The sequence below is a fragment of the Melanostigma gelatinosum genome (assembly GCF_949748355.1).
Source record: "Melanostigma gelatinosum genome assembly, chromosome: 9".
Classification (NCBI taxonomy): Eukaryota; Metazoa; Chordata; class Actinopteri; order Perciformes; family Zoarcidae; genus Melanostigma; species Melanostigma gelatinosum.
The window spans coordinates 706,340-730,000 of NC_136642.1; the positions used below are offsets into that span (position 1 = coordinate 706,340).

At 41.8% G+C, this 23,661-nt stretch overlaps 2 protein-coding genes across 3 annotated transcripts in view; one reads left to right on the forward strand and one right to left on the reverse strand.

Annotated features, from left to right (window-relative positions):
* Window positions 1-2,205: 2,205 nt before the first annotated feature.
* On the forward strand, window positions 2,206-13,772 carry polr3glb (RNA polymerase III subunit GL b). 2 transcript variants are annotated; one of them, XM_079275846.1, is made up of 10 exons: window positions 2,206-2,342; window positions 4,422-4,486; window positions 4,565-4,636; window positions 4,750-4,924; window positions 8,058-8,187; window positions 8,280-8,348; window positions 10,572-10,622; window positions 10,715-10,809; window positions 10,947-11,069; window positions 12,366-13,772. In XM_079275846.1, the coding sequence occupies exons 4-10, from the start codon at window positions 4,805-4,807 to the stop codon at window positions 12,450-12,452; spliced, it is 675 nt and encodes a 224-aa protein (XP_079131972.1). In that variant the 5' UTR covers window positions 2,206-2,342; window positions 4,422-4,486; window positions 4,565-4,636; window positions 4,750-4,804; the 3' UTR covers window positions 12,453-13,772. The 2 variants fall into 2 exon arrangements, with proteins under 2 accessions (XP_079131972.1, XP_079131973.1); XM_079275847.1 differs by lacking the exons at window positions 4,422-4,486; window positions 4,565-4,636 and having other exon boundaries at window positions 2,215-2,342.
* A 4,955-nt stretch (window positions 13,773-18,727) lies between these two features.
* The window catches only part of bnipl (BCL2 interacting protein like), a 12,921-nt gene continuing 7,987 nt past the window's right edge, over window positions 18,728-23,661 (reverse strand). The window contains exons 3-10 of the mRNA XM_079275838.1: window positions 22,673-22,740; window positions 22,322-22,576; window positions 22,047-22,247; window positions 21,838-21,940; window positions 21,614-21,745; window positions 21,374-21,460; window positions 21,122-21,220; window positions 18,728-19,035 (exon numbers count right to left, since the gene is read on the reverse strand). Of these exons, the coding sequence (XP_079131964.1) occupies window positions 19,011-19,035; window positions 21,122-21,220; window positions 21,374-21,460; window positions 21,614-21,745; window positions 21,838-21,940; window positions 22,047-22,247; window positions 22,322-22,576; window positions 22,673-22,740 (970 nt within the window). The 3' untranslated portion in view covers window positions 18,728-19,010. The remainder of the gene's footprint in view (window positions 19,036-21,121; window positions 21,221-21,373; window positions 21,461-21,613; window positions 21,746-21,837; window positions 21,941-22,046; window positions 22,248-22,321; window positions 22,577-22,672; window positions 22,741-23,661) is intronic.

A 23,661-nucleotide genomic window follows, 5' to 3' on the forward strand; every position in this document is an offset into this window, starting at 1 on the left:
CAGTAGTCGGTGAGGTCAGTAGTCAGTGTGGTCAGTAGTCGGTGTAGTCGGTGTGGTCAGTAGTCGGTGTGGTCAGTCGTCGGTGAGGTCAGTAGTCGGTGTGGTCAGTCGTCGGTGTGGTCAGTAGTCGGTGTAGTCGGTGAGGTCAGCAGTCGGTGAGGTCAGTAGTCTGTGTGGTCAGTAGTCGGTGTAGTCGGTGAGGTCAGTAGTCGGTGTGGTCAGTAGTCGGTGTAGTGGGTGTGGTCAGTAGTCGGTGAGGTCAGTAGTTGGTGTGGTCAGCAGTCGGTGTGGTCAGTAGTCGGTGAGGTCAGTAGTTGTGTGGTCAGTAGTCAGTGTAGTCTGTGAGGGCAGTAATCAGTGTGGTCAGTAGTCGGTGTAGTCGGTGAGGTCAGTAGTCGTGTGGTCAGTAGTCGGTGTGGTCAGTAGTCGTGAGGTCAGTAGTCGGTGTGGTCAGCAGTCGGTATGGTCAGTAGTCTGTGTAGTCAGTGAGGTCAGTAGTCGGTGTGGTCAGTAGTCGGTCTGGTCAGTTGTCGGTGTGGTCAGTGTGGTCAGTAGTCGGTGAGGTCAGTCGTCGTGAGGTCAGTGAGGTCAGTAGTCGGTGAGGTCAGTAGTCATGTGGTCAGTAGTCGGTGAGGTCAGTGTGGTCAGTAGTCAGTGAGGTCAGTAGTCGTGTGGTCAGTGTGGTCAGTAGTCGTGTGGTCAGTGTGGTCAGTGTGGTCAGTAGTCGTGTGGTCAGTAGTCGGTGAGGTCAGTAGTCGTGAGGTTAGTGAGGTCAGTAGTCGTTGAGGTCAGTAGTCGTGTGGTCAGTGTGGTCAGTAGTCGGTGAGGTCAGTAGTCGTGTGGTCAGTAGTCGGTGAGGTCAGTATTATATTATTCTCAATGCAATAAATGACTTGATCTTTGGGACGCTGTCACCAGATGTGAGAAGGTAATTATCTGCAGATGTTGGGGCCTTATGGAAAAAACGAAGAAATTTGGAACTTGTTCAAAAACTGCATGAAGGCATAAAACAAGTTGAAATATGGGGGAAGAAATGGGGATTTAAATTGTCATTTGAAAAAACAAAAGTAATGTTCTTTATGAGACGGAGAAGTAAGGGAAACGTTCAGCTGAATCTGTATGAAAACAAGTTAGAAATTGTTGAGTCAGCAGATTAACATGGAACGACCACATTAACAAAGTTATAAATAATAATAATAATAATAATAATAATAATACATTTAATTTATATAGCGCTTTTCATGACACTCAAAGACACTTTACATTAAAATCATCATATATAAAAACAATACACTGAAAACAGAGTACACAATAATAGTCACACGGTAAAAGCAGTTGTGAACAGGTGAGTTTTGATTTGTGATTTGAATGTGGAAAGGTCAGTGCAATCTCGAATGTTTTTGGGGAGAGAGTTCCAGAGGGAGGGGGCAGATATGGAGAAATGTAATGCGATGTCTGGTCGGGTTGGATGGGGAGCATGTACAGAGCTCTAATTAAATCCAGATGATATTATAGTAGTGTAGCACATGGTTCAGTTCTCAGACCAGGGCCCTCAGGGTGTACATGTGCAGTAAGAACATCACCTGTGTGTCTTCAAAACAACTGTTGGTTAATTATTGGATAAATCTGAGCGGTCATGAAGATAATCATCCAACGAAAACCCTGACATTGTACCAAAGACAAGAAGCCGAGGAGTCTCTCGAGCTGTGCTGCTGTCAGTTGGACCGTAACTCCACGTCCACCTCTGGTTAAAGAACCAGACGTGCTGCAAATGAAGGGAAGACGTAAAAATAGTGATTTAGTGAGTGAGTTCTATGAGTACACAGATCAGAACTACTCGGAGCATGTAGACAGAACAGGATCTGCTGTTGCAGTTCCTAGTCACAAATGTGAAATACTTAAACGCACTTTAGCTGTTGAATTGTATGCAATTATTTTGGCCCTGGAGTGGTTTGATGAACACAGACCAACAGAGTCCTTATTTGCAGTGACTCGTTAGTCTGAAGTCAGGTCAGGTGTGTTTCACACCTAATAAATAAAATAATGTTTATTCACTCCAGAGCAACAGCACGAGGCACTGGAACGTTTAGTGGGAACGTAGAAACTGACTGACACCGGAAGATGGCAGTAATGCAACAAAAAGGATGCAAGCTGCCGTTAAACACCACAGAAGAAGAAGCAGCAGCAGCAGCAGCAAACGCAGCAGTAGAAGAAAGAAAATGGCGCGGTGTTGGATGTAAACAAAGATGTGGTTCTGTCTGCAGAATGATCTGTTTAAACTCTGTGGAGTCCGACGAGGAGAAGAAGAAGAAGCTGTAACTTCCGGAATATAAAGACTGAAGGTTAGCACGATGCTAACTTAACTAGCAGCTAGTGTTAGCTCAACCAGCTAACTTCACTTCCTGCCTCTGTCTCCACATCGTCTCACATGTTGCTGAGATCTATAAACACATCTCACATATATTGATTGTATCAGTGAGACCACATCACAGCCTCGTATGAAGAAAATACATTGAAAAAAATATTTATGGAAATATATTTATGGAAAGATCGCAACGACCAGGATTTGATCTCTGTCGAGCAAAATGATAATTTATCAACATACGGTCCGCCACTTGCTCTTAACTAATGTTATATCAGTCATTCAGTGTTTTATGTATTTAATCACACCTCGTCCGTGTCCAGGGAACGTTTTGGTTAGGATGAACTGAAAGGACTGGTTACTCTGTCTCAGGCTTAAATCCAGCTCCTCCTCCTGGCTTCAGTCAGCTGACCGCCCTCGCGTGACCTATTGGCTGTTGGTCCGTCGCTCCTTCTGCTCGTCCCTCCCTCTGTTAGGCCCCGCCTCTACTTCCTCCTCTGGTCATGGTCGTCCCTGAAATCCCAGTCTGTCCCTATGGACTGTTCTTCACAGTTTAATGCATTCAATGATCGTCTTTAATGGCTCAACACTTCTACGGTAAACATATTATACGTTTGATAAATATTCTTGCGATGTTCCAAATACTTTGACATGTTTTACAAGTACAAAGTAATATACCACATACTTACTAACATTCTACTGTCCCTCTCTAGGGTGCTATAAATCCTACTAAATACACCTCAGCACCATCAGTATGAAGGGAGAGTTAATGTGAACCCTGAGAGGAGGAGACTCTTATGGGCTGTTTCAGATAACAGACTCCTGTGAGCGCCAACCTTCTGGAACCCTCTAGAGCAGTGGTTCTCAACTGGTCTGGCTGTGGGACCCACCATCACCCCTTAATGACAAGCTGGGACCCACGACCCTAATTATATATATAATTTGGGTATATCTATATTCAAGAAATCTAGTAGTAGTAACGTCTCTGTGTAGTAAACAACTGTCAAATCAAATAAAGAAAGTACACATCAATTGTATTTTAACAATTATTATTCTGATTTTTCAAATTTAACTGGATGGATTATAAATAATACATAGAAATACATGAACAAATGTTCTTCTCATTTCAAGTAAAATAACGGCTGGATTCAAAAATAAATTACTTAACGAAATTAATTTTAGCAAAATAATTTTCACTGAATTGTCCTGCAGCTTTAAATTCAGTTCATTCAGGATGAAGTGAAAAGCCACAATATTATATTTTTCTCATCTTCTAAAAAGAGAAATTAGTGTTTGACTGGACAGACAGAGAGGTGAATTCTTCAGAGTCTAGTGACTCTGGTCTCTCTGGACATTTCTCTCTTTTCTCTCGTCCTATGATTTGACTTTCACGACTCACACTTCAATAAACAGTCCTGCTCTGTCTCTGTGTCCTCGTCTCTCCCCGTGTGTCACGGTGTGTGTGAACATCTCACTGAGTCAGGAAACTCGTCAGAATACTCATATTTGATTGGCTGAGCTTCATCGCGTGATGTGATTCACAACGCATTGGTCGTGTTTTTCCTGCACCACTGAACAAGTGCCGTAAATGCTGGAATAATTCCGCTGCATAAAAAATGCCCTTCAAAATAAAATCACTTTTCTTTTTTTTTTGTCAGGCAAAGGCCCGCGACCCACTGAAAACGGGTCCGCGACCAACTTTTAGGTCGCGACCCACCAGTTGAGAATCATTGCTCTAGAACCCTCTGTCTCCTCTCTTAAAGAGACACACACAACACACACACACACATCGCTCTGGACGTTGAAACATGAAAAGGTTCTTCTATCTGATCAGTTCTACAAGGAGAATGCAGATGTGCTCACATGTATTGTAGGAGCCTCACAGAGGACAGAAGCTGATCTGAAGTCTGCTGGTGCAAGTCTCTTGAACTCTGAAGCACAGTAGATGATGTCCTGGTGGCTGTGGAGCTCTCCTCTCCTGGACCCTGAACGCCTCATGAGTCTGTCATGCTTCTGTTGCTCCTCTGTGAAAGTAACAGCCCTTCATCTTCTTCACCAGGCTGCAGATGTGTGAGGACCACATCAGGTTGTTTAACTGACAGCTGTGAACTCGCTCCTCCTCAGGTGTGTGTGTGTTTCTAGAATCCTCTCTAAGAAGTCTCATTGATGTCGTCACACGTCACAGTTCTCTTCATGTTTCAGGGTTTACAGCGTGAACAGGGTCAGAATGCAGAACGTAGTTTCTCTACATCATTCATTCATCTCTTGATAGTAGTGAGTATTGTAGCAGTATTTGTGTTTTCTGCTTTCTTCTGGTTTCATCAGAATTAACGAGATAAAATGCTCCGTTCAATAACGTTTCATCTTTTCTACGTATGGTCTGCCAGGATCCAGATTCACCTCCAACCAGCTGCTGGTCCAGTCTGACCCGGTCCAGGTGTGATGGCGGGTCGAGCAGGTGGGCGTGGTCGGAGGATGATGAGTTTCAGTGTGGAGGCAGTCGGCATCAACAGAGGAGACAGTTTACCTCCATCAATACAACAACCTACACCTCTGTTTCCTGTGAGACACTCACTCACTCACACGCTCACTCACACACTCTCTCACTCTCTCACTCGAACACACACTTTCACACTCACTCTCACACTCACTCTCACACATGCTCACTCACACACACACTCACTCTCACTCACTCGAACACACACTCTCACACTCACTCACTCACATGCTCACTCACACACACACTCACACACACTCTCACTCTCTCACACTCTCTCACTCTCTCACACACTTTCACACTCACTCACTCACAACCTCACTCACACACACACTCACTCACACACACACTCACACTCACTCACTCTCACACACTCACTCTCACACACACACACACTCTCACACTCACTCACACTCTCTCACACACACTCACTCACTCTCACACACACACACACTCACACACACTCTCACTCTCACACACACTCACTCACACACTCACTCACACACTCACTTTCTCTCACACACACACTCACTCACTCTCTCACACTCACTCACTCATTCTCTCACACACTCATTCTCTCACTCACTCTCACACACACACACTCACACACACTCTCACTCTCTCACACTCTCTCACTCTCTCACACACTTTCACACTCACTCACAACCTCACTCACACACACACTCACACTCACTCACTCTCACACACTCACTCTCACACACACACACACACTCTCACACTCACTCACACTCTCTCACACACACTCACACTCACTCACTCTCACACACACTCTCACACTCACTCACTCTCACACTCACTCACTCTCACTCACTCTCACACACACTCTCACTCACTCTCTCACACTCACTCACTCATTCTCTCACTCACTCTCACACACACACTCACACACACTCTCACTCTCTCACACACTTTCACACTCACTCACTCACAACCTCACTCACACACACACTCACACTCACTCACTCTCACACACTCACTCTCACACACACACACACACTCTCACACTCACTCACACTCTCTCACACACACTCACTCACACACACACACACACTCTCACACACACACACACTCTCACACACACTCTCACACACACTCTCACACACACTCTCACACTCACTCACTCTCACACACTCACTCTCACACACTCACTCACACGCTCACTCTCACTCACACTCTCTCACTCACACTCACTCACTCTCACACACTCACTCTCACACACACACACACTCTCACACACACTCTCACACTCACTCACTCTCACACACACTCACTCACACACTCACTCACACACTCACTCTCACTCACTCTCACACACACTCACTCACACACACACACACTCTCTCACACACACACACACTCTCACACACACTCTCACACACACTCTCACACTCACTCACTCTCACACACTCACTCTCACACACTCACTCACACGCTCACTCTCACTCACACTCTCTCACACACACTCACACTCACTCACTCACTCTCACACACTCACTCTCACACACACACACACTCTCACACACACTCTCACACTCACTCACTCTCACACACACTCACTCACACACTCACTCACACACTCACTCTCACTCACTCTCACACACACTCACTCACACACACACACACTCTCACACACACACACACTCTCACACACACTCTCACACACACTCTCACACTCACTCACTCTCACACACTCACTCTCACACACTCACTCACACGCTCACTCTCACTCACACTCTCTCACACACACTCACACTCACTCACTCACTCTCACACACTCACTCTCACACACACACACACTCTCACACACACTCTCACACTCACTCACTCTCACACACACTCACTCACACACTCACACACACACTCACTCACTCTCACACACACACTCACTCACTCTCTCACACTCACTCACTCATTCTCTCACTCACTCTCACACTCACACACACTCTCACACACACACTCACTCACTCTCACACACACACACACACTCACTCACTCACTCTCTCACACTCACACACTCATTCTCTCACACACTCATTCTCTCACTCACTCTCACACACACACTCACACACTCACTCTCACACTCTCACTCACACTCACTCGCTCACTCACTCACTCTCACACACACACACACACTCACACTCACTCTCTCACACTCACTCACACACACACACACACTCACACACACACACACACACTCTCACACACACACACACTCATTCTCTCACTCACTCTCACACTCACTCTCACACTCACTCACTCACACTCACTCACACACACACACACACTCACACACACACACACACACTCTCACACACTCTCACACTCACTCTCACACTCACTCACTCTCACACTCACTCACACACACACACACACTCACACTCACTCTCTCACACTCACTCACACACACACTCACACACACACACACACACTCTCACACACTCTCACACTCACTCTCACACTCACTCACTCTCACACTCACTCACACACTCACTCACTCACTCACTCACTCTCACACACACACACACTCTCACACTCACACACTCTCACACACACTCACTCACACACTCACTCACACACTCACTCACACACTCACTCTCACACACACACTCACTCTCTCACACTCACTCACACACTCTCACACTCACACACACTCTCACACACACACTCTCACACTCTCACACACACACTCTCACACTCACTCACACACACTCTCACACACACACACACTCATTCTCTCACTCACTCTCACACTCACTCTCACACTCACTCACTCACTCACTCACTCTCACACACACACACACTCTCACACTCTCACACACACTCACTCACACACTCACTCACACACTCACTCTCACTCACTCTCACACACACACTCACTCTCTCACACTCACTCACACACTCTCACACTCACACACACTCTCACACACACACTCTCACACTCTCACACACACACTCTCACACTCACTCACACACACTCTCACACTCACTCACACTCTCTCACACACACACTCACTCACTCGCTCACACTCACTCACTCACTCTCTCACACTCACTCACACACACTCTCACACTCACACACACTCTCACACACACACTCTCACACACACACTCTCACACTCACTCACACACACTCTCACACTCTCTTACACACACACTCACTCACTCTCTCTCACTCAGGTGATGGAGCAGAAGCCCCTCCCCCTGACAGGTGGAGAGGAGGCGGAGTATCTGTTGGCTCTCAAACAGGAGTTCAGAGGAGCCATGAAGACTCTGCCCTTCTTCATCCAGCCAGCTGCTGCACGGAGAGGTCACACACACACACACACACAGAAAGTCCTGGATCAGCTGATCAATCAACACTTTTATTGTGAAGGTCTTCATCCTGTGTTTCCTGTCCAGATGTGGAGAGATACTCTGACAAATATCACAGCAACGAGCAGACGGACGGACTGACGGACTGGAATCCAGGTCAGACAATAATCTCTCTCTCTATATATATATATATATATATATATATATATATATATATATATATATATATATATATATATATATATATATATATATATATATATATATATATATATATATATATATATATATATATATATATATATATATATATATATATATATATATATATATACATATATATATACATACTCTCATACTCTCATATATATATATATAATAATAGTCTCTATATTATAATCTCTATATATAATAGTCTCTATATAATAATCTCTATATATAATAGTCTCTATATATAATAATCTCTAGATATAATAATCTCTATATATATATATATATATATGCCTCTCCATATAATAATCTCTATATATAATCTCTATATATATATATATATATATATATAATCTCTATATATAATAGTCTCTACATATAATAATCTGTACATATAATAATCTGTACATATAATAGTCTCTACATATACTAGTCTCTATATATAATAATCTCTACATATAATAGTCTCTATATATAATAGTCTCTATATATAATAGTCTCTATATATAATAATCTACATATAATAGTCTCTATATATAATAGTCTCTATATATAATAGTCTATATATAATAGTCTCTATGTATAATAATCTCTATATATAATAATCTCTATATATAATAATCTCTATATATAATCTCTATATATATATATATAATCTCTATATATAATAATCTCTATATATAATCTCTATATATTTATATAATCTCTATATATAATAATCTCTATATATAACAGTCTCCATATAATAATCTCTATATATAATAATCTCTATATATAATAATCTCTATATAATAGTCTCTATATATAATAGTCTATATATAATAATCTCTATATAATAGTCTCGATATATAATAGTCTATATATAATAATCTCGATATATAATAATCTCTATATATATATATAACAATCTCTACATATAATAATCTCTATATATAATCTCTATATATATAGATATATATATATATAATATATATATATATCTATATATATATATAATATCTATATATAATAGTCTCTCTATATAATAGTCTCTATATAATAGTCTCTATATATAATAGTCTCTATATATAATAATCTCTATATATCATAATCTATATATAATAGTCTCTGTAGGTGACCAGCTGCAATTTTCCTTTTAGTCACCGAGAGGCTAAGTGGGGAGATCTATACTTGCAGACGCGTTGGCTGTAACGTTAAATGATTTCCGGAATCCCGTGGATATATCTATATATCTATATATACATATACATATATATATATATCTATAGATATATCTATCTATCTATATATACATATATATATCTATAGATATATCTATCTATCTATATATACATATACATATATATATATATCTATAGATATATCTATCTATCTATATATACATATATATATCTATAGATATATCTATCTATCTATATATACATATACATATATATATATATCTATAGATATATCTATCTATATATACATATATATATATATATATACATATACATATATGTATATGTATGTATATATATACATATATATATATATATATACATACATGTATATATATACATGTATGTATATATATATATACATGTATGTATATATATATACATGTCTCATTATATGTAGAGATTGTTATATATGTATATATGTATACATGTGTATATATATATACATGTATGTATATATATATATATACATGTATGTATGTATATATATACATGTATGTATATATATACATGTATGTATATATATACATGTATGTATATATATGTATATATATACATGTATGTATATATATATATATACATATATACATGTGTATATATATATATATATATATATACATATACATGTATATATACATGTATGTGTATATATACATGTATGTGTATATATACATGTATGTGTATATATACATGTATGTATATATATATATATGTATGTATGTATGTATGTATGTATGTGTATATATACATGTATGTGTATATATACATGTATGTATATATATATATATGTATGTATGTATGTATGTATGTATGTATGTATGTATGTATGTATGTATGTATGTATGTATGTATACACATACACATATATATATACATGTATATCTATCTATCTATCTATAATTTATTTCTGTTATTAACAATCTTTATATAAAATATTTTCTTCTTTCAGTCTGGAAAAAATTCCCGAAAGAACTCAGACTGAAGAAACCTTCAAGAGACAGTCAGTACACACAGTACTCTGAGTACACACAGGACACGAGGTACTCTGTATTGATGACTGTGGGTGTGTTGACGTCCTGCTCTGTCTGTCAGGTGTCTCAGCAACGGTCAGCCGCTCTGACAGACTTCAGTCGGGTCAGAAGAAGAAGAAAGTGAAAGAAAAAGAGGAAGTGCTGCTCAAACTGGAGGTCAGACACACGGACACCAGCTGATCCCTGTCCTCCAATCAGAGAGCAGAGCTCAACAGTCAACCAATCCTGATGCTTGAATCTCTGTTAGAGCTCTTAAAGAAACATTTCCACCTTAACCCTGTTTTCCGTGTTAGACTCTGCAGAAGAAGGAGGAACAGCAGAGCTCGGAGGAGGAGGAGGGAGAGGAGAAGAAGAAGCAAGAGGAGGAGGAGGAGGCTGAGGGAGAGGAGGAGTACGACGGGGAAGAGTTTGAGGAGGTAAGACATCATGAATCAACTCAGGCGTCCACCTTAACAAGTCTGCATCAACTCAAGCGTCCACCTTAACAAGTCTGCATCAACTCAAGCGTCCACCTTAACAAGTCTGCATCAACTCAGGCGTCCACCTTAACAAGTCTGCATCAACTCAGACGTCCACCTTAACAAGTCTGCATCAACTCAGGCGTCCACCTTAACAAGTCTGCATCAACTCAGACGTCCACCTTAACAAGTCTGCATCAACTCAGACGTCCACCATAACAAGTCTGCATCAACTCAGGCGTCCACCTTAACAAGTCTGCATCAACTCAGACGTCCACCTTAACAAGTCTACATCAACTCAGACGTCCACCTTAACAAGTCTGCATCAACTCAGGCGTCCACCTTAACAAGTCTGCATCAACTCAGGCGTCCACCTTAACAAGTCTGCATCAACTCAGGCGTCCACCTTAACAAGTCTGCATCAACTCAGGCGTCCACCTTAACAAGTCTGCATCAACTCAGGCGTCCACCTTAACAAGTCTGCATCAACTCAGACGTCCACCTTAACAAGTCTGCATCAACTCAGACGTCCACCATAACAAGTCTGCATCAACTCAGACGTCCACCGTAACAAGTCTGCATCAACTCAGACGTCCACCTTAACAAGTCTGCATCAACTCAGGCGTCCACCTTAACAAGTCTGCATCAACTCAGGCGTCCACCTTAACAAGTCTGCATCAACTCAGACGTCCACCGTAACAAGTCTGCATCAACTCAGACGTCCACCTTAACAAGTCTGCATCAACTCAGACGTCCACCTTAACAAGTCTGCATCAACTCAGGCGTCCACCTTAACAAGTCTGCATCAACTCAGACGTCCACCGTAACAAGTCTGCATCAACTCAGACGTCCACCTTAACAAGTCTGCATCAACTCAGACGTCCACCTTAACAAGTCTGCATCAACTCAGACGTCCACCTTAACAAGTCTGCATCAACTCAGACGTATTTCTGAAAGTGATAAATATCTACAGAAGTATTTGATATTTAATATGTAAATAAACGTTGAATCAGAGAACAGGGTCTGATAGAATCAGTTTAATTATATTGTTATTTTACATCATGAACTGAATGTTAATGATGAACTATTTTACATAAAATAGATAAATGAGCTCATTTATAGAAACAATAATATATACAATAATAACAATATATCTATTTATCGATACGGAACATGTTCAAACAATACGCAGCACGATGAATATTCATGTTTATGAAAACATGAATATGAATTCTTCCTGTTTTGTGTCTGCAGGAGACGGATTACATCATGTCCTACTTTGATAACGGGGAGGAGTTCGGAGGAGACAGTGACGAGAACATGGACGAGGCTATTTACTGAAACACTGAACACACACACACACACACTCAACACACACTCACATTGAACACACACACACAGACACTCAACACACACACACACATTGAACACACACACACAGACACTCAACACACACACACATTGAACACACACACACAGACACTCAACACACACATTTTATCAGCAGAATTCTGTCACTTTTTACAGCTGAAAAAACACCGTCCAGCAACAGTTTTATAAACGGACGAAACTCAGTGAGTGAATGAGAGTGAGTGAGTGAGTGAGTGAGTGAGTGAGTGAGTGAGTGAGTGAGTGAGTGAGTGAGTGAGTGAGTGAGTGAGTGAGTGAGTGAGAGTGAGTGAGTGAGTGAATGAGAGTGAGTGAGTGAGTGAATGAGAGTGAGTGAGAGAGTGAGTGAATGAGAGTGAGTGAATGAGAGTGAGTGAATGAGAGTGAGTGAGAGTGAGTGAATGAGAGTGAGTGAGAGTGAGTGAATGAGAGTGAGTGAATGAGAGTGAGTGAGAGTGAGTGAGTGAGCGAGTGAGAGTGAGCGAGTGAGAGTGAGCGAGTGAGAGTGAGCGAGTGAGAGTGAGCGAGTGAGAGTGAGTGAATGAGAGTGAGTGAGAGTGAGTGAATGAGAGTGAGTGAGAGTGAGTGAGTGAGAGTGAGTGAGAGTGAGTGAATGAGTGAGTGAATGAGTGAGAGTGAGTGAGTGAGAGTGAGTGAGTGAGAGTGAGTGAATGAGTGAGTGAGAGTGAGTGAGTGAGTGAGTGAGTGAGTGAGTGAGCGAGTGAGAGTGAGCGAGTGAGAGTGAGCGAGTGAGAGTGAGCGAGTGAGAGTGAGCGAGTGAGAGTGAGTGAGTGAGAGTGAGTGAATGAGTGAGTGAATGAGTGAGAGTGAGTGAATGAGAGTGAGTGAGAGTGAGTGAGTGAGTGAGAGTGAGTGAGTGAGTGAGTGAGTGAGTGAGTGTGAGTGAGTGAGTGTGAGTGAGTGAGTGAGTGAGAGTGAGTGAATGAGAGTGAGTGAGTGAGAGTGAGTGAGTGAGAGTGAGTGAGTGAGAGTGAGTGAGTGAGAGTGAGTGAGTGAGAGTGAGTGAATGAGAGTGAGTGAGTGAGAGTGAGTGAGTGAGAGTGAGTGAGTGAGAGTGAGTGAGAATGAATGAGAGTGAGTGAGAGAGTGAATGAATGAGTGAGTGAGAGAGTGAACATTCAGTTGAATACGACTCATCAGCATTTATTCGTCCCAAGTTTTAAAGATGTCTGAGTTGGTTGAAAAGTTTTTTAAGATTTTCTATCAACGTTCTGTTTGTTGAAAAATAAACTTCAGCTACATGACGAGTTAGACGTGTTCATAACCGTATTTATTAAAGTGTTTGTTGAATCCCTGTTGCTCCTTTCAGTGAAAGTTGCCTGTCTGTCGAAAAAAGTAAAAAATGAAGTCCTACTACAGTTCAGAGTGCCTCCGAGTGCCTTGTTATTTTTATTTTATTTTTTATTAATTTTTTTAAAACATTTTTTATTGAAAGACACGAGACAACATTAAGACAAAACATAGACATAAACACAAGAGGATGACAAGAACAGTGGGATAAAAGCCAGCAAACATCCTACAGTCAGTGTGTGAGAGAATGTCCTTGAGCCTTTTGAGATGGAGGGAAAAAATATATATAAAAATAATAATAATAATAAAAAAAACACAACAAACCAAAAAAAAAAGAAAAACAGGTAAGTGTGTGTGCACATGGATGTTCATGTGTGCATGTACGTGGGTTTCAATTGGTTGTCCGGCAAGAAAAACAAAACAAATCAACAACAGTGAAAGAAATACACAAAGAAAATATATATATACCGGTATATATACTATACATATTTCAACATTAATAGAATGGGTGGAGTCATGTTTGCAGAAACATAGTGAGGGATGAGCAGGTGGAATGGTGTTCTGTTGTATATGATGGACGAGGTTCGATTTTCCATTGAACTATACTCGATCATGAAGTTTCTCCAGTGTGCGATGTGTGTGTTATTCCTTGATTTCCAGGTCATGATAGTGTTCTTGGCGATAGTTCGGGCCACGAGGAGTAATCGGCGGTTTGTTTTACTCCGATGTATTGGTGAGATGTCTCCTAGTCAGCACAGTGAAGGGGACAATGGGACGAGGCAGCAGGAGGACAGACAGTGACTCACTTGTTTCCTTCAGAAGTGATGAACTGGTGTGCAGTGCCAGGTGGCGTGAACAAAGCTATCCAGCTGTTCTGAGTGCAATGTGGACAGATATCTGACGTGAATCCCATTTGAAACATGTTTTGCCCGTGTAATGAATTCTGTGAAGTATTTTATACTGGATTCGTTGTAAATTGGCATTTTTAGTCATGAACTGGAAGTTATTGCAGATTTGGTTCCAGAAATCAGCATCAGGAGTGATGGACAGGTCTGATTCCCATCTTCTTGATGGATGATGTTTTGTCAGACTGTGATATTACTCTACATATTTTGGAGATGAACTTTTTGAGGAGGGGATATTAATTAATTCTGAGGTTGAGGGGGTAGTACTCGGTTAGTGGCCTTAATGGTAAGTTTGGATTGAACGGATGATTTGAGTTGCAGATATTCCAAACATTGATTGCTCCTGATGCCGTACTTCTGAACCAAGTGAGGGAATGAAACCATGGTGTTGTTATTGAAGATGTGTTTCAGATGAGTGACGCCTTTAGCGGACCATGTGTGGAGATTTAGAGGAGTCTTGTGACTTAGAAATCAGGATTGTTCCAGATGGGAGTCACATTTGAAGGTGCAAAAGTGATGTGAGTGATTTTGTGGTTTTCTGCTGTTGTTAGTATATTGAAACAAGGATGGCGTTTGATAGATTGGCTTAAAAATGGTAAGTCAGAAATCTGAATGTCCTTACAAACTGTCTGTTCTATATCTAACCATGTGTTGTCTGATTGGCTGGGTGGATCCATTTAAGAATGTACTGAAGTTTATTTGCTAGAGTAGTGAAAGAATGTGGAGCTTCAAGTCCTCCTTGTGTTTTTGGTTTTTGTAGAGTGGCCAGTTTAATTCTTGGTGTTTTATTTTTCCAGTAGAATTGAGTAACGATTGAGTCCAGCGACTTGAAGCAGGAGTGGTTGAGATGGTATCATTGTGAAGAGGTCATTTATTTTAGGAAGTATTGTCATTTTAACTGCAGCTATTCTGCCCATGAGTGATAGTGGTAGCTTCATCCAGCGGAGGAGGTCGTCATTTATTGTTTTGAGTAGTGGAGTGAAGTTGAGTGTGAACAGCTCTGACAGCCTGCGGGAAATATGGATTCCCAAACACGTGATGGCACCTGTGCAGAAAGGGATCGGTGGTGTATGGGCTGCTCCATCCCAACTGTTACTGTCTCATGGAAGGATGGAGGATTTACTCCAGTTCATGGAGTAGTCGGAGATATTAGAGAATGCTTCCATGACTTTAATAGTTTCCTGTAGTGATGAGTAGGGGTTTTGTAGGAAGAGCAATAGATCATCTGCATAGAGACTGATCTTGTGATGGGTGTTGAGTGTTTGAATTCCTTTCATGTAGATGTTCTGACGAATGGCTGCAGCTAACGGTTCAATGGAAATGGTGCAAAGTGAGGGAGAGAGTGGCATCCTTGCCTCGTCCCCTGTGCAGTGTGAAGCTTTGTGAGCTTTGTCCATTAGTGATGACAGTGGCTGACGGTGAAGTATGTAGAATTTTAACCCAGTTAATAAATGATTCCCCAAAGCCAAACCTCTGTAATGTGCTTGTGAGAAATGTCCAGTTCACTCTGTCGAAGGCTTTTTCTGCATCCACGGAGGCTATGATGGTCCCAGTGTGTTGTAATGATGAGTCATTGATTACATGAAACAGTCTGCGTGTGTTAGTGGATGAATGTCTGCCTTTGATGAAGCCGGTTTGATCTGGATGAATTATGGATGGAGTGACTTTGTCTAATCTGTGAGTTCATGCCTCAGTGATGATTTTAATATCTACATTGAGAAGAGAAATGGGACGGTAAGGAGAAGGAAGAGTTGGATCTTTGTTTGGTTTGAGGAGGAGTGATATACTGGCTGTGTTCATGTTGGCTGGAAATTGCAAGTTTTGTTTTATTTCAGTTATCATTTTGTGAAAGAGTGGAGCTAGAATGAAGCAGAAGTGTTGATAGAACTCAGCTGGGAAGCCATCGGGACCTGGTGCTTTGCTATTGGGCATCAGACTGAGGGCAGTAAAACGTTCGTCCTGTGTTCATGGTGAGTCAAGTCTGTTGATTTGTTCTTTGTTAAGCTGTGGTACATCAATGCTGTTGAGAAATGAATTGATGTCTTCTTGATTTGGGTTATTTTTAGATGAATATAGATTGGCATAAACACTTCTGAAGATTTTATTTATTTCATCGGTGAATTTGTGGGCTTCCCTGCAGAGTCCTTGATGATTGAGATTGTTGTTTCTTTATTTCATTTAATTTGATTTGCCAGATATTTACCGGATGTATTGCTTTGGTGAAAATGTTCTGGTCTCAGTCTGTGTATGAGGAATTGAGTTTTATTATTAATTATTTCATTGAATTGGAATTTGTACTTTCTTGATTCGTTCTGGGTTTCCGTTGTTGGGTTACTTGCTTTCATGGTTTCGAGTCGGTTGATTTGTTGTTCCAGTTCAGCTTCTTGTTGTTTTTCTTTTTGTTGTAAACAGAGAATGAAACGATTATTCCTCTAAAAACTGCTTTCCATGTTTCCCACAGAAGGGTTGGTGATGACTCTGGGGAATCATTTATTTCTAAGAAGGACGCTCACTCTTTTTTAATAAGACTGTCAAACTGAGGGTCTTTGAGAAGAGATGTAGTGAAGCACCATCTGGTGATAGTTTGTGTCGGGTAACTGTTCAAATAAATGTTACGGAGCATGGCCGCTAACAATGACAGGATGGATCTTGGAGTCTGAACTATTAGATGTGATTGAATTGCTGTTGAGGAAGAAGTCAATGCGTGAGTGAGCGGTGAACTGGTGAGAAGAATGAGTATTCTCTTGAGTTTGGTGCTGTAATCTCCAAATATCGCCAAAACCAAAATCACTCATGAACTGTTGTATCATGTCTGTGGATTGCCAGGTACGCTTATTATTTGGATTTTTAGATCTGTCCACTGATTGGTCGATAACTGTGTTGAAATCACCTCCTGTTATGACAGTTACAGATGTTTGAGAAGGATAAAAAAAATTACGATAAAAGGATGAGTCATCGGTGTTTGGGCCATAAACAGATTGTGACTGGACTCTTGTTGATGGATATGTTCATGATGATAAAACGGCCTTCAGGATCGGTGATGGTGGAATTATGGACAAAAGAAACTTTTTAGTTCATTAAAATACATACCCCTCTTGGTGGTTATCGTTTTGACAGAATGACCACAAATTCCTTGTAGGTGCAAACTTCCTTCAAATTCTGATTCTGATCCGGTTCTTTAAAGTGAAGCCAAAGCTGCATTCTCTCTAGTGTCCACCAGGGGGCGACTCCTCTGGTCTGCGTCAGACTGATATCCGGTCTATCCCAAGACGAGGATTGTGACCAATCAGATGTAGAGATACAATGGAGACTGGGTCCGCCCACTCACTGTCGCAAAGAAAAACGACTCGCTCGCGAGCGGGTTGAAGCTCCGTGCTTCTGTCAGATCAGCAGACTGAATGTGTTCTACAGTGAAATGCATGAGCTGTTCTATGGAAAGAAAGGACATAAAGTACAAGTGTCTGCGTTACCGTGGTGACAAACAATGAGAAAGCAAAGACGCGCGCTCAACACAGTTGGTGAGGATTGCGCAAGATCTACTTCTTCTTTCTTGAGCCTAAAACACATCAGTACAGGACGCTAATGTTAGCATGTCCAGCTAACTAGCTACAATAGCATTGGGAGGGACTAAACTGACGAGCTGTGGGAAGACCCGCCCCCTTCTCTGCCTCTGATTGGCCATACATCTTTCCAGGCGTCTGCTAACGTTAGCTATGATGCTAACCTGTAGCCTGAAGCTAGGCTTCCTGGTCCGAGGATTTTTTAAATTATTGGCAGTTTTCACCGTTCACGTTTTTAATTTATGCTTTAAATAAAATTTAATTTTTACAGCCTGAAATATATTTTATGGAAGAACATTACCACCACTGAGGAGAAAATAAAGACCCTGTAAGTCATTATAAAGACTTAATATCTCATAAAAATATCACATAATAATTCTGAAATGTATTTTTAACAGAAGACAAAACGTCATGTTTCGGGACATTACGGACGCTGTGTCTTTATTATGAGTAATAATAAAAAATAATAAATAAACAAAACAAACTTCCTGAAGCAGAGAAAGCTTTTATAAAACAGAAAGAAAGTAAGAAAACAAAGAAAATTGAGTAAAAAGTGTCAACAGTTGATTATTATTTTAATATGTATTTTCCATCAAAATGAATCAAGTCGAATTAAAAACGTTTGATCGATGCTTTTATTATTTGTTATGTTGCTTCAACCCCCCCCCCCATCTAAAGACTATAAATAAACCAGAGTGTGTTTGTTCTGTCCAGTCTGTCGACCGCCGTGATCGTCATCTGTTCAACGTCTGATCGAACCTGAGGGCAGAAAAATAGACCTTCAGTTGTCAGTAGAACTACAGTAGAGTCAGTACAACGAGAGTAGAACTACAGTAGAGTCAGTACAACGAGAGTAGAACTACAGTAGAGTCAGTACAACAAGAGTAGAACTACAGTAGAGTCAGTACAACCAGAGTAGAACTACAGTGGAGTCAGTACAACGAGAGTAGAACTACAGTAGTCAGTACAACTAGAGTAGAACTACAGTAGAGTCAGTACAACCAGAGTAGAACTACAGTAGAGTCAGTACAACCAGAGTAGAACTACAGTAGAGTCAGTACAACGAGAGTAGAACTACAGTAGAGTCAGTACAACCAGAGTAGAACTACAGTAGAGTCAGTACAACCAGAGTAGAACTACAGTAGAGTCAGTACAACCAGAGTAGAACTACAGTAGAGTCAGTAGAACCAGAGTAGAACTACAGTAGAGTCAGTAGAACCACAGTAGTCAGTACAACGAGAGTAGAACTACAGTAGAGTCAGTACAACGAGAGTAGAACTACAGTAGAGTCAGTACAACGAGAGTAGAACTACAGTAGTCAGTACAACGAGAGTAGAACTACAGTAGAGTCAGTACAACTAGAGTAGAACTACAGTAGAGTCAGTACAACGAGAGTAGAACTACAGTAGAGTCAGTACAACGAGAGTAGAACTACAGTAGAGTCAGTACAACGAGAGTAGAACTACAGTAGAGTCAGTACAACGAGAGTAGAACTACAGTAGAGTCAGTACAACTAGAGTAGAACTACAGTAGAGTCAGTACAACTAGAGTAGAACTACAGTAGAGTCAGTACAACGAGAGTAGAACTACAGTAGTCAGTACAACGAGAGTAGAACTACAGTAGTCAGTACAACGAGAGTAGAACTACAGTAGAGTCAGTAGAACGAGAGTAGAACTACAGTAGAGTCAGTAGAACGAGAGTAGAACTACAGTAGAGTCAGTACAACGAGAGTAGAACTACAGTAGAGTCAGTACAACGAGAGTAGAACTACAGTAGAGTCAGTACAACAAGAGTAGAACTACAGTAGAGTCAATATAACCAGAGTAGAACTACAGTAGAGTCAGTACAACTAGAGTAGAACTACAGCAGAGTCAATAGAACCAGAGTAGAACTACAGTAGAGTCAGTACAACTAGAGTAGAACTACAGTAGAGTCAGTACAACTAGAGTAGAACTACAGCAGAGTAAGAGTACAACTAGAGTAGAACTACAGCAGAGTAAGAGTACAACTAGAGTAGAACTACAGTAGAGTAAGAGTACAACTAGAGTAGAACTACAGTAGAGTAAGAGTACAACTAGAGTAGAACTACAGTAGAGTAAGAGTACAACTAGAGTAGAACTACAGCAGAGTAAGAGTACAACGAGAGTAGAACTACAGCAGAGTAAGAGTACAACTAGAGTAGAACTACAGCAGAGTCAGTACAACTAGAGTAGAACTACAGCAGAGTCAGTACAACTAGAGTAGAACTACAGTAGAGTCAGTACAACTAGAGTAGAACTACAGTAGAGTCAGTACAACTAGAGTAGAACTACAGCAGAGTCAGTACAACTAGAGTAGAACTACAGCAGAGTCAGTACAACTAGAGTAGAACTACAGCAGAGTCAGTACAACTAGAGTAGAACTACAGTAGAGTCAGTACAACTAGAGTAGAACTACAGTAGAGTCAGTACAACTAGAGTAGAACTACAGCAGAGTCAGTACAACTAGAGTAGAACTACAGTAGAGTCAGTACAACTAGAGTAGAACTACAGTAGAGTCAGTACAACTAGAGTAGAACTACAGTAGAGTAAGAGTACAACTAGAGTAGAACTACAGCAGAGTCAGTACAACTAGAGTAGAACTACAGTAGAGTAAGAGTACAACTAGAGTAGAACTACAGTAGAGTAAGAGTACAACTAGAGTAGAACTACAGCAGAGTAAGAGTAGAACTACAGTAGAGTAAGAGTAGAACTACAGTAGAGTCAGTAGAACCAGAGTAGAACTACAGTAGAGTCAGTACAACGAGAGTAGAACTACAGTAGAGTCAGTACAACGAGAGTAGGAGTACCAGTAGGGTGTTCTTACTGGCGTATTGCGTCTGGGATCTGTAGTCTTTCTGTTGGGATGAACTGAGACAACTCATGTAGACTTCTGATGAACCGGATCTTCGTGCTGAACTTCTCACTGTGGACAGTCAGAGAGACAGACAGAGAGACACACAGAGAGACAGACAGACAGAGAGACAGACAGAGAGACAGAGAGACAGACAGACACACAGACAGGCTCCTTTAGCTGGTTGCTAACACATTAGCTGACAGTTATCGGGTGTGTACAGACCTGATGAAGGGTTTGATCACAGTGAGCAGAGCTTTGATGTACCAGGCAGGATGGACGACCAGCAGCCCCTTCAGGTCCTTCTTCAGCCTGGACACACAGACACAGACGCTCTCAAATACCACCTCCGTCATCATAGAAACCAGGTGTGCTCTCTGACATTTAATGGATAAGTAAAAAGAAGTCTGTGTGAGTGTTTAGCTCCACCCCACTGTGCTGCCACAGTGGATGAAACCAACGTACCTCCTGTCGATGGAGGCGTAGCACTGGTGGAGCCATTTCATGGAGGGCAGCTTGTTTTTGGGAACCATGGCACACAGACAGACCAGCAGGTAGTTCTCTGACACCATCAGGTCCAGGGTCCCCACGATGTACCTGCAGGAACGAACACGAACACACACACACATGAGGCTACTCCACTACCCAGCATGCTCCTGGCTGTCAGCATGTGACCTGCGTTACCTCACCTGAACAGGTTGTCCATGACGTAGTCGTAGTTCTCCACCGTGTTCTCCGGCAGGTAGCAGGCGGCGAACAGGACGACGGCGTTCATCTCGTCTCCATAGTAACCTGACAGCCAATCAGACGCAGAGGGAGGAGTCACGGTTACAGTCACTGGTGTAAATATGGACAGACTGTAACGCCAGGTGTGTTCCAGGTGTGCGTGACCTCTGACCTCCGTGTGACAGGACCTGCAGGTACGGCTCCAGGACGCTCATGTTGACGTGGAACTCGTGTCCAGAGACGGAGAACCTCCTCCAGCGGCGCCCCCTGGTGTCCACCTGGTCCAGATCCATCAGACCCTCGGACTGATCCAACGGGCTGCTGGACACGCCCCCGGACACGCCCCCATCCACAGCCATCCGGGGGAGGTCATCTGTTCAGAGAGAGAGGTCAGAGGTCAGAGCTCAGGGAGAGGTCAGAGGTTGCTTGTCTCTCAGCCTGTCTCACCCTCCCACTCCAGCTCGTGGTTGAAGTCGGGCAGCGTGCCCGTCTCGCTGCCTGAAGGCGTCTCCAGAGCCTCCAGGTTGATGTCCAGTGACGGCGTCTCCTCCGGAGTCGCCGACAGCGCGGCGGCCGACAACCCGTCGTTGCTCGGGTCGCGAGAGTCTTTACGGCTCAATGTGAGGCTGAGTGACGGGGCCACGAGGCGCTTCTTAGCCCCGCCCTCAATAGTTCCTGACAGGGCGAGGCTGGTGGGCGGCGCTGAGGGGGCGGGGCAAGAGGACGGAGTGATGAGAAGAGGCTTCTTTTGACTTTAAATATTCACCTTTCCTATTTCTTATTTCCTGGTTAGGTCACCTGGATGCTGATCGTCTCCTGACGGACTCTCTGCCTCCTCTGGATTCCCAGAATCCTCTGGGAGAGGCCTGGACCAAACAGTAAAGGGTTAATCTACACATTAAGGTCAGCTTCCTGGTTCGTCCTCAGTCTGTGAAAACGGTCTCATGTCAAAATTATAAAAAAAGAATATTTCGTTATAAAATCTTTCTTTTGTCAAGAAAATAAATGACCCCGAGTAAACGTGGACTAAAAATTGAAAGATTTGCAATTCATCAATAACATACACGAGATAATCGATCCAATCGGTTCAGGGTTTTATTTTAAATAATAATAAATGTAGTTTGAACAATTGATGAAGAAATACCAGCTTAATTTCTTACAAATAAGTTATAAATTACTGATTGTAATATGAGTCAATATTATCACTAAATTAACTTGATGAGCATTAAGCTAACATGATGCTAACAAGATTCAAAGTTAATAACAAATAGTAAATATTATTTTATTCGTATTTATGTTAAACTCAGTGCTGGAAATAAGACATTCAGATGTATTTATAATTGAATTGAATGTAGTAATTAGTAGGTTTTCATTATGAGGCAATAATGTCTGCAGCCAATCAGAACGCAGTATTTACGTTGATGCAAAGCAGTGGTCCCCAAACTACGGCCGCCTCCACATTTGGCCCGGCCCCCTGAAAATAACTTCATAAAACAATCGTAGCCCCTGTGAAAGAGAGAACGGACTCATGGCGAGAGGTCAGAATGCTGACCTGCAGTGGACAAACCGTTCCTCTCTTGTTCAACGCAAAGAAAAGGCGTTTGTCTCATCTGTCAAGAGGCGCCGACACGATGACTCCCGTCACAAAGACAAGTACGGTAGCTTGCGAGGCCAAATGCGAGCAGACAAACTCTCAAAGCTGAAAAGTGGACCGTCAGCGCAGCAGAAGCACTCTGTCGGGTTGTCAACTGACAGCACGCAGCGGTAAACCTTTCACTGATGGAGAG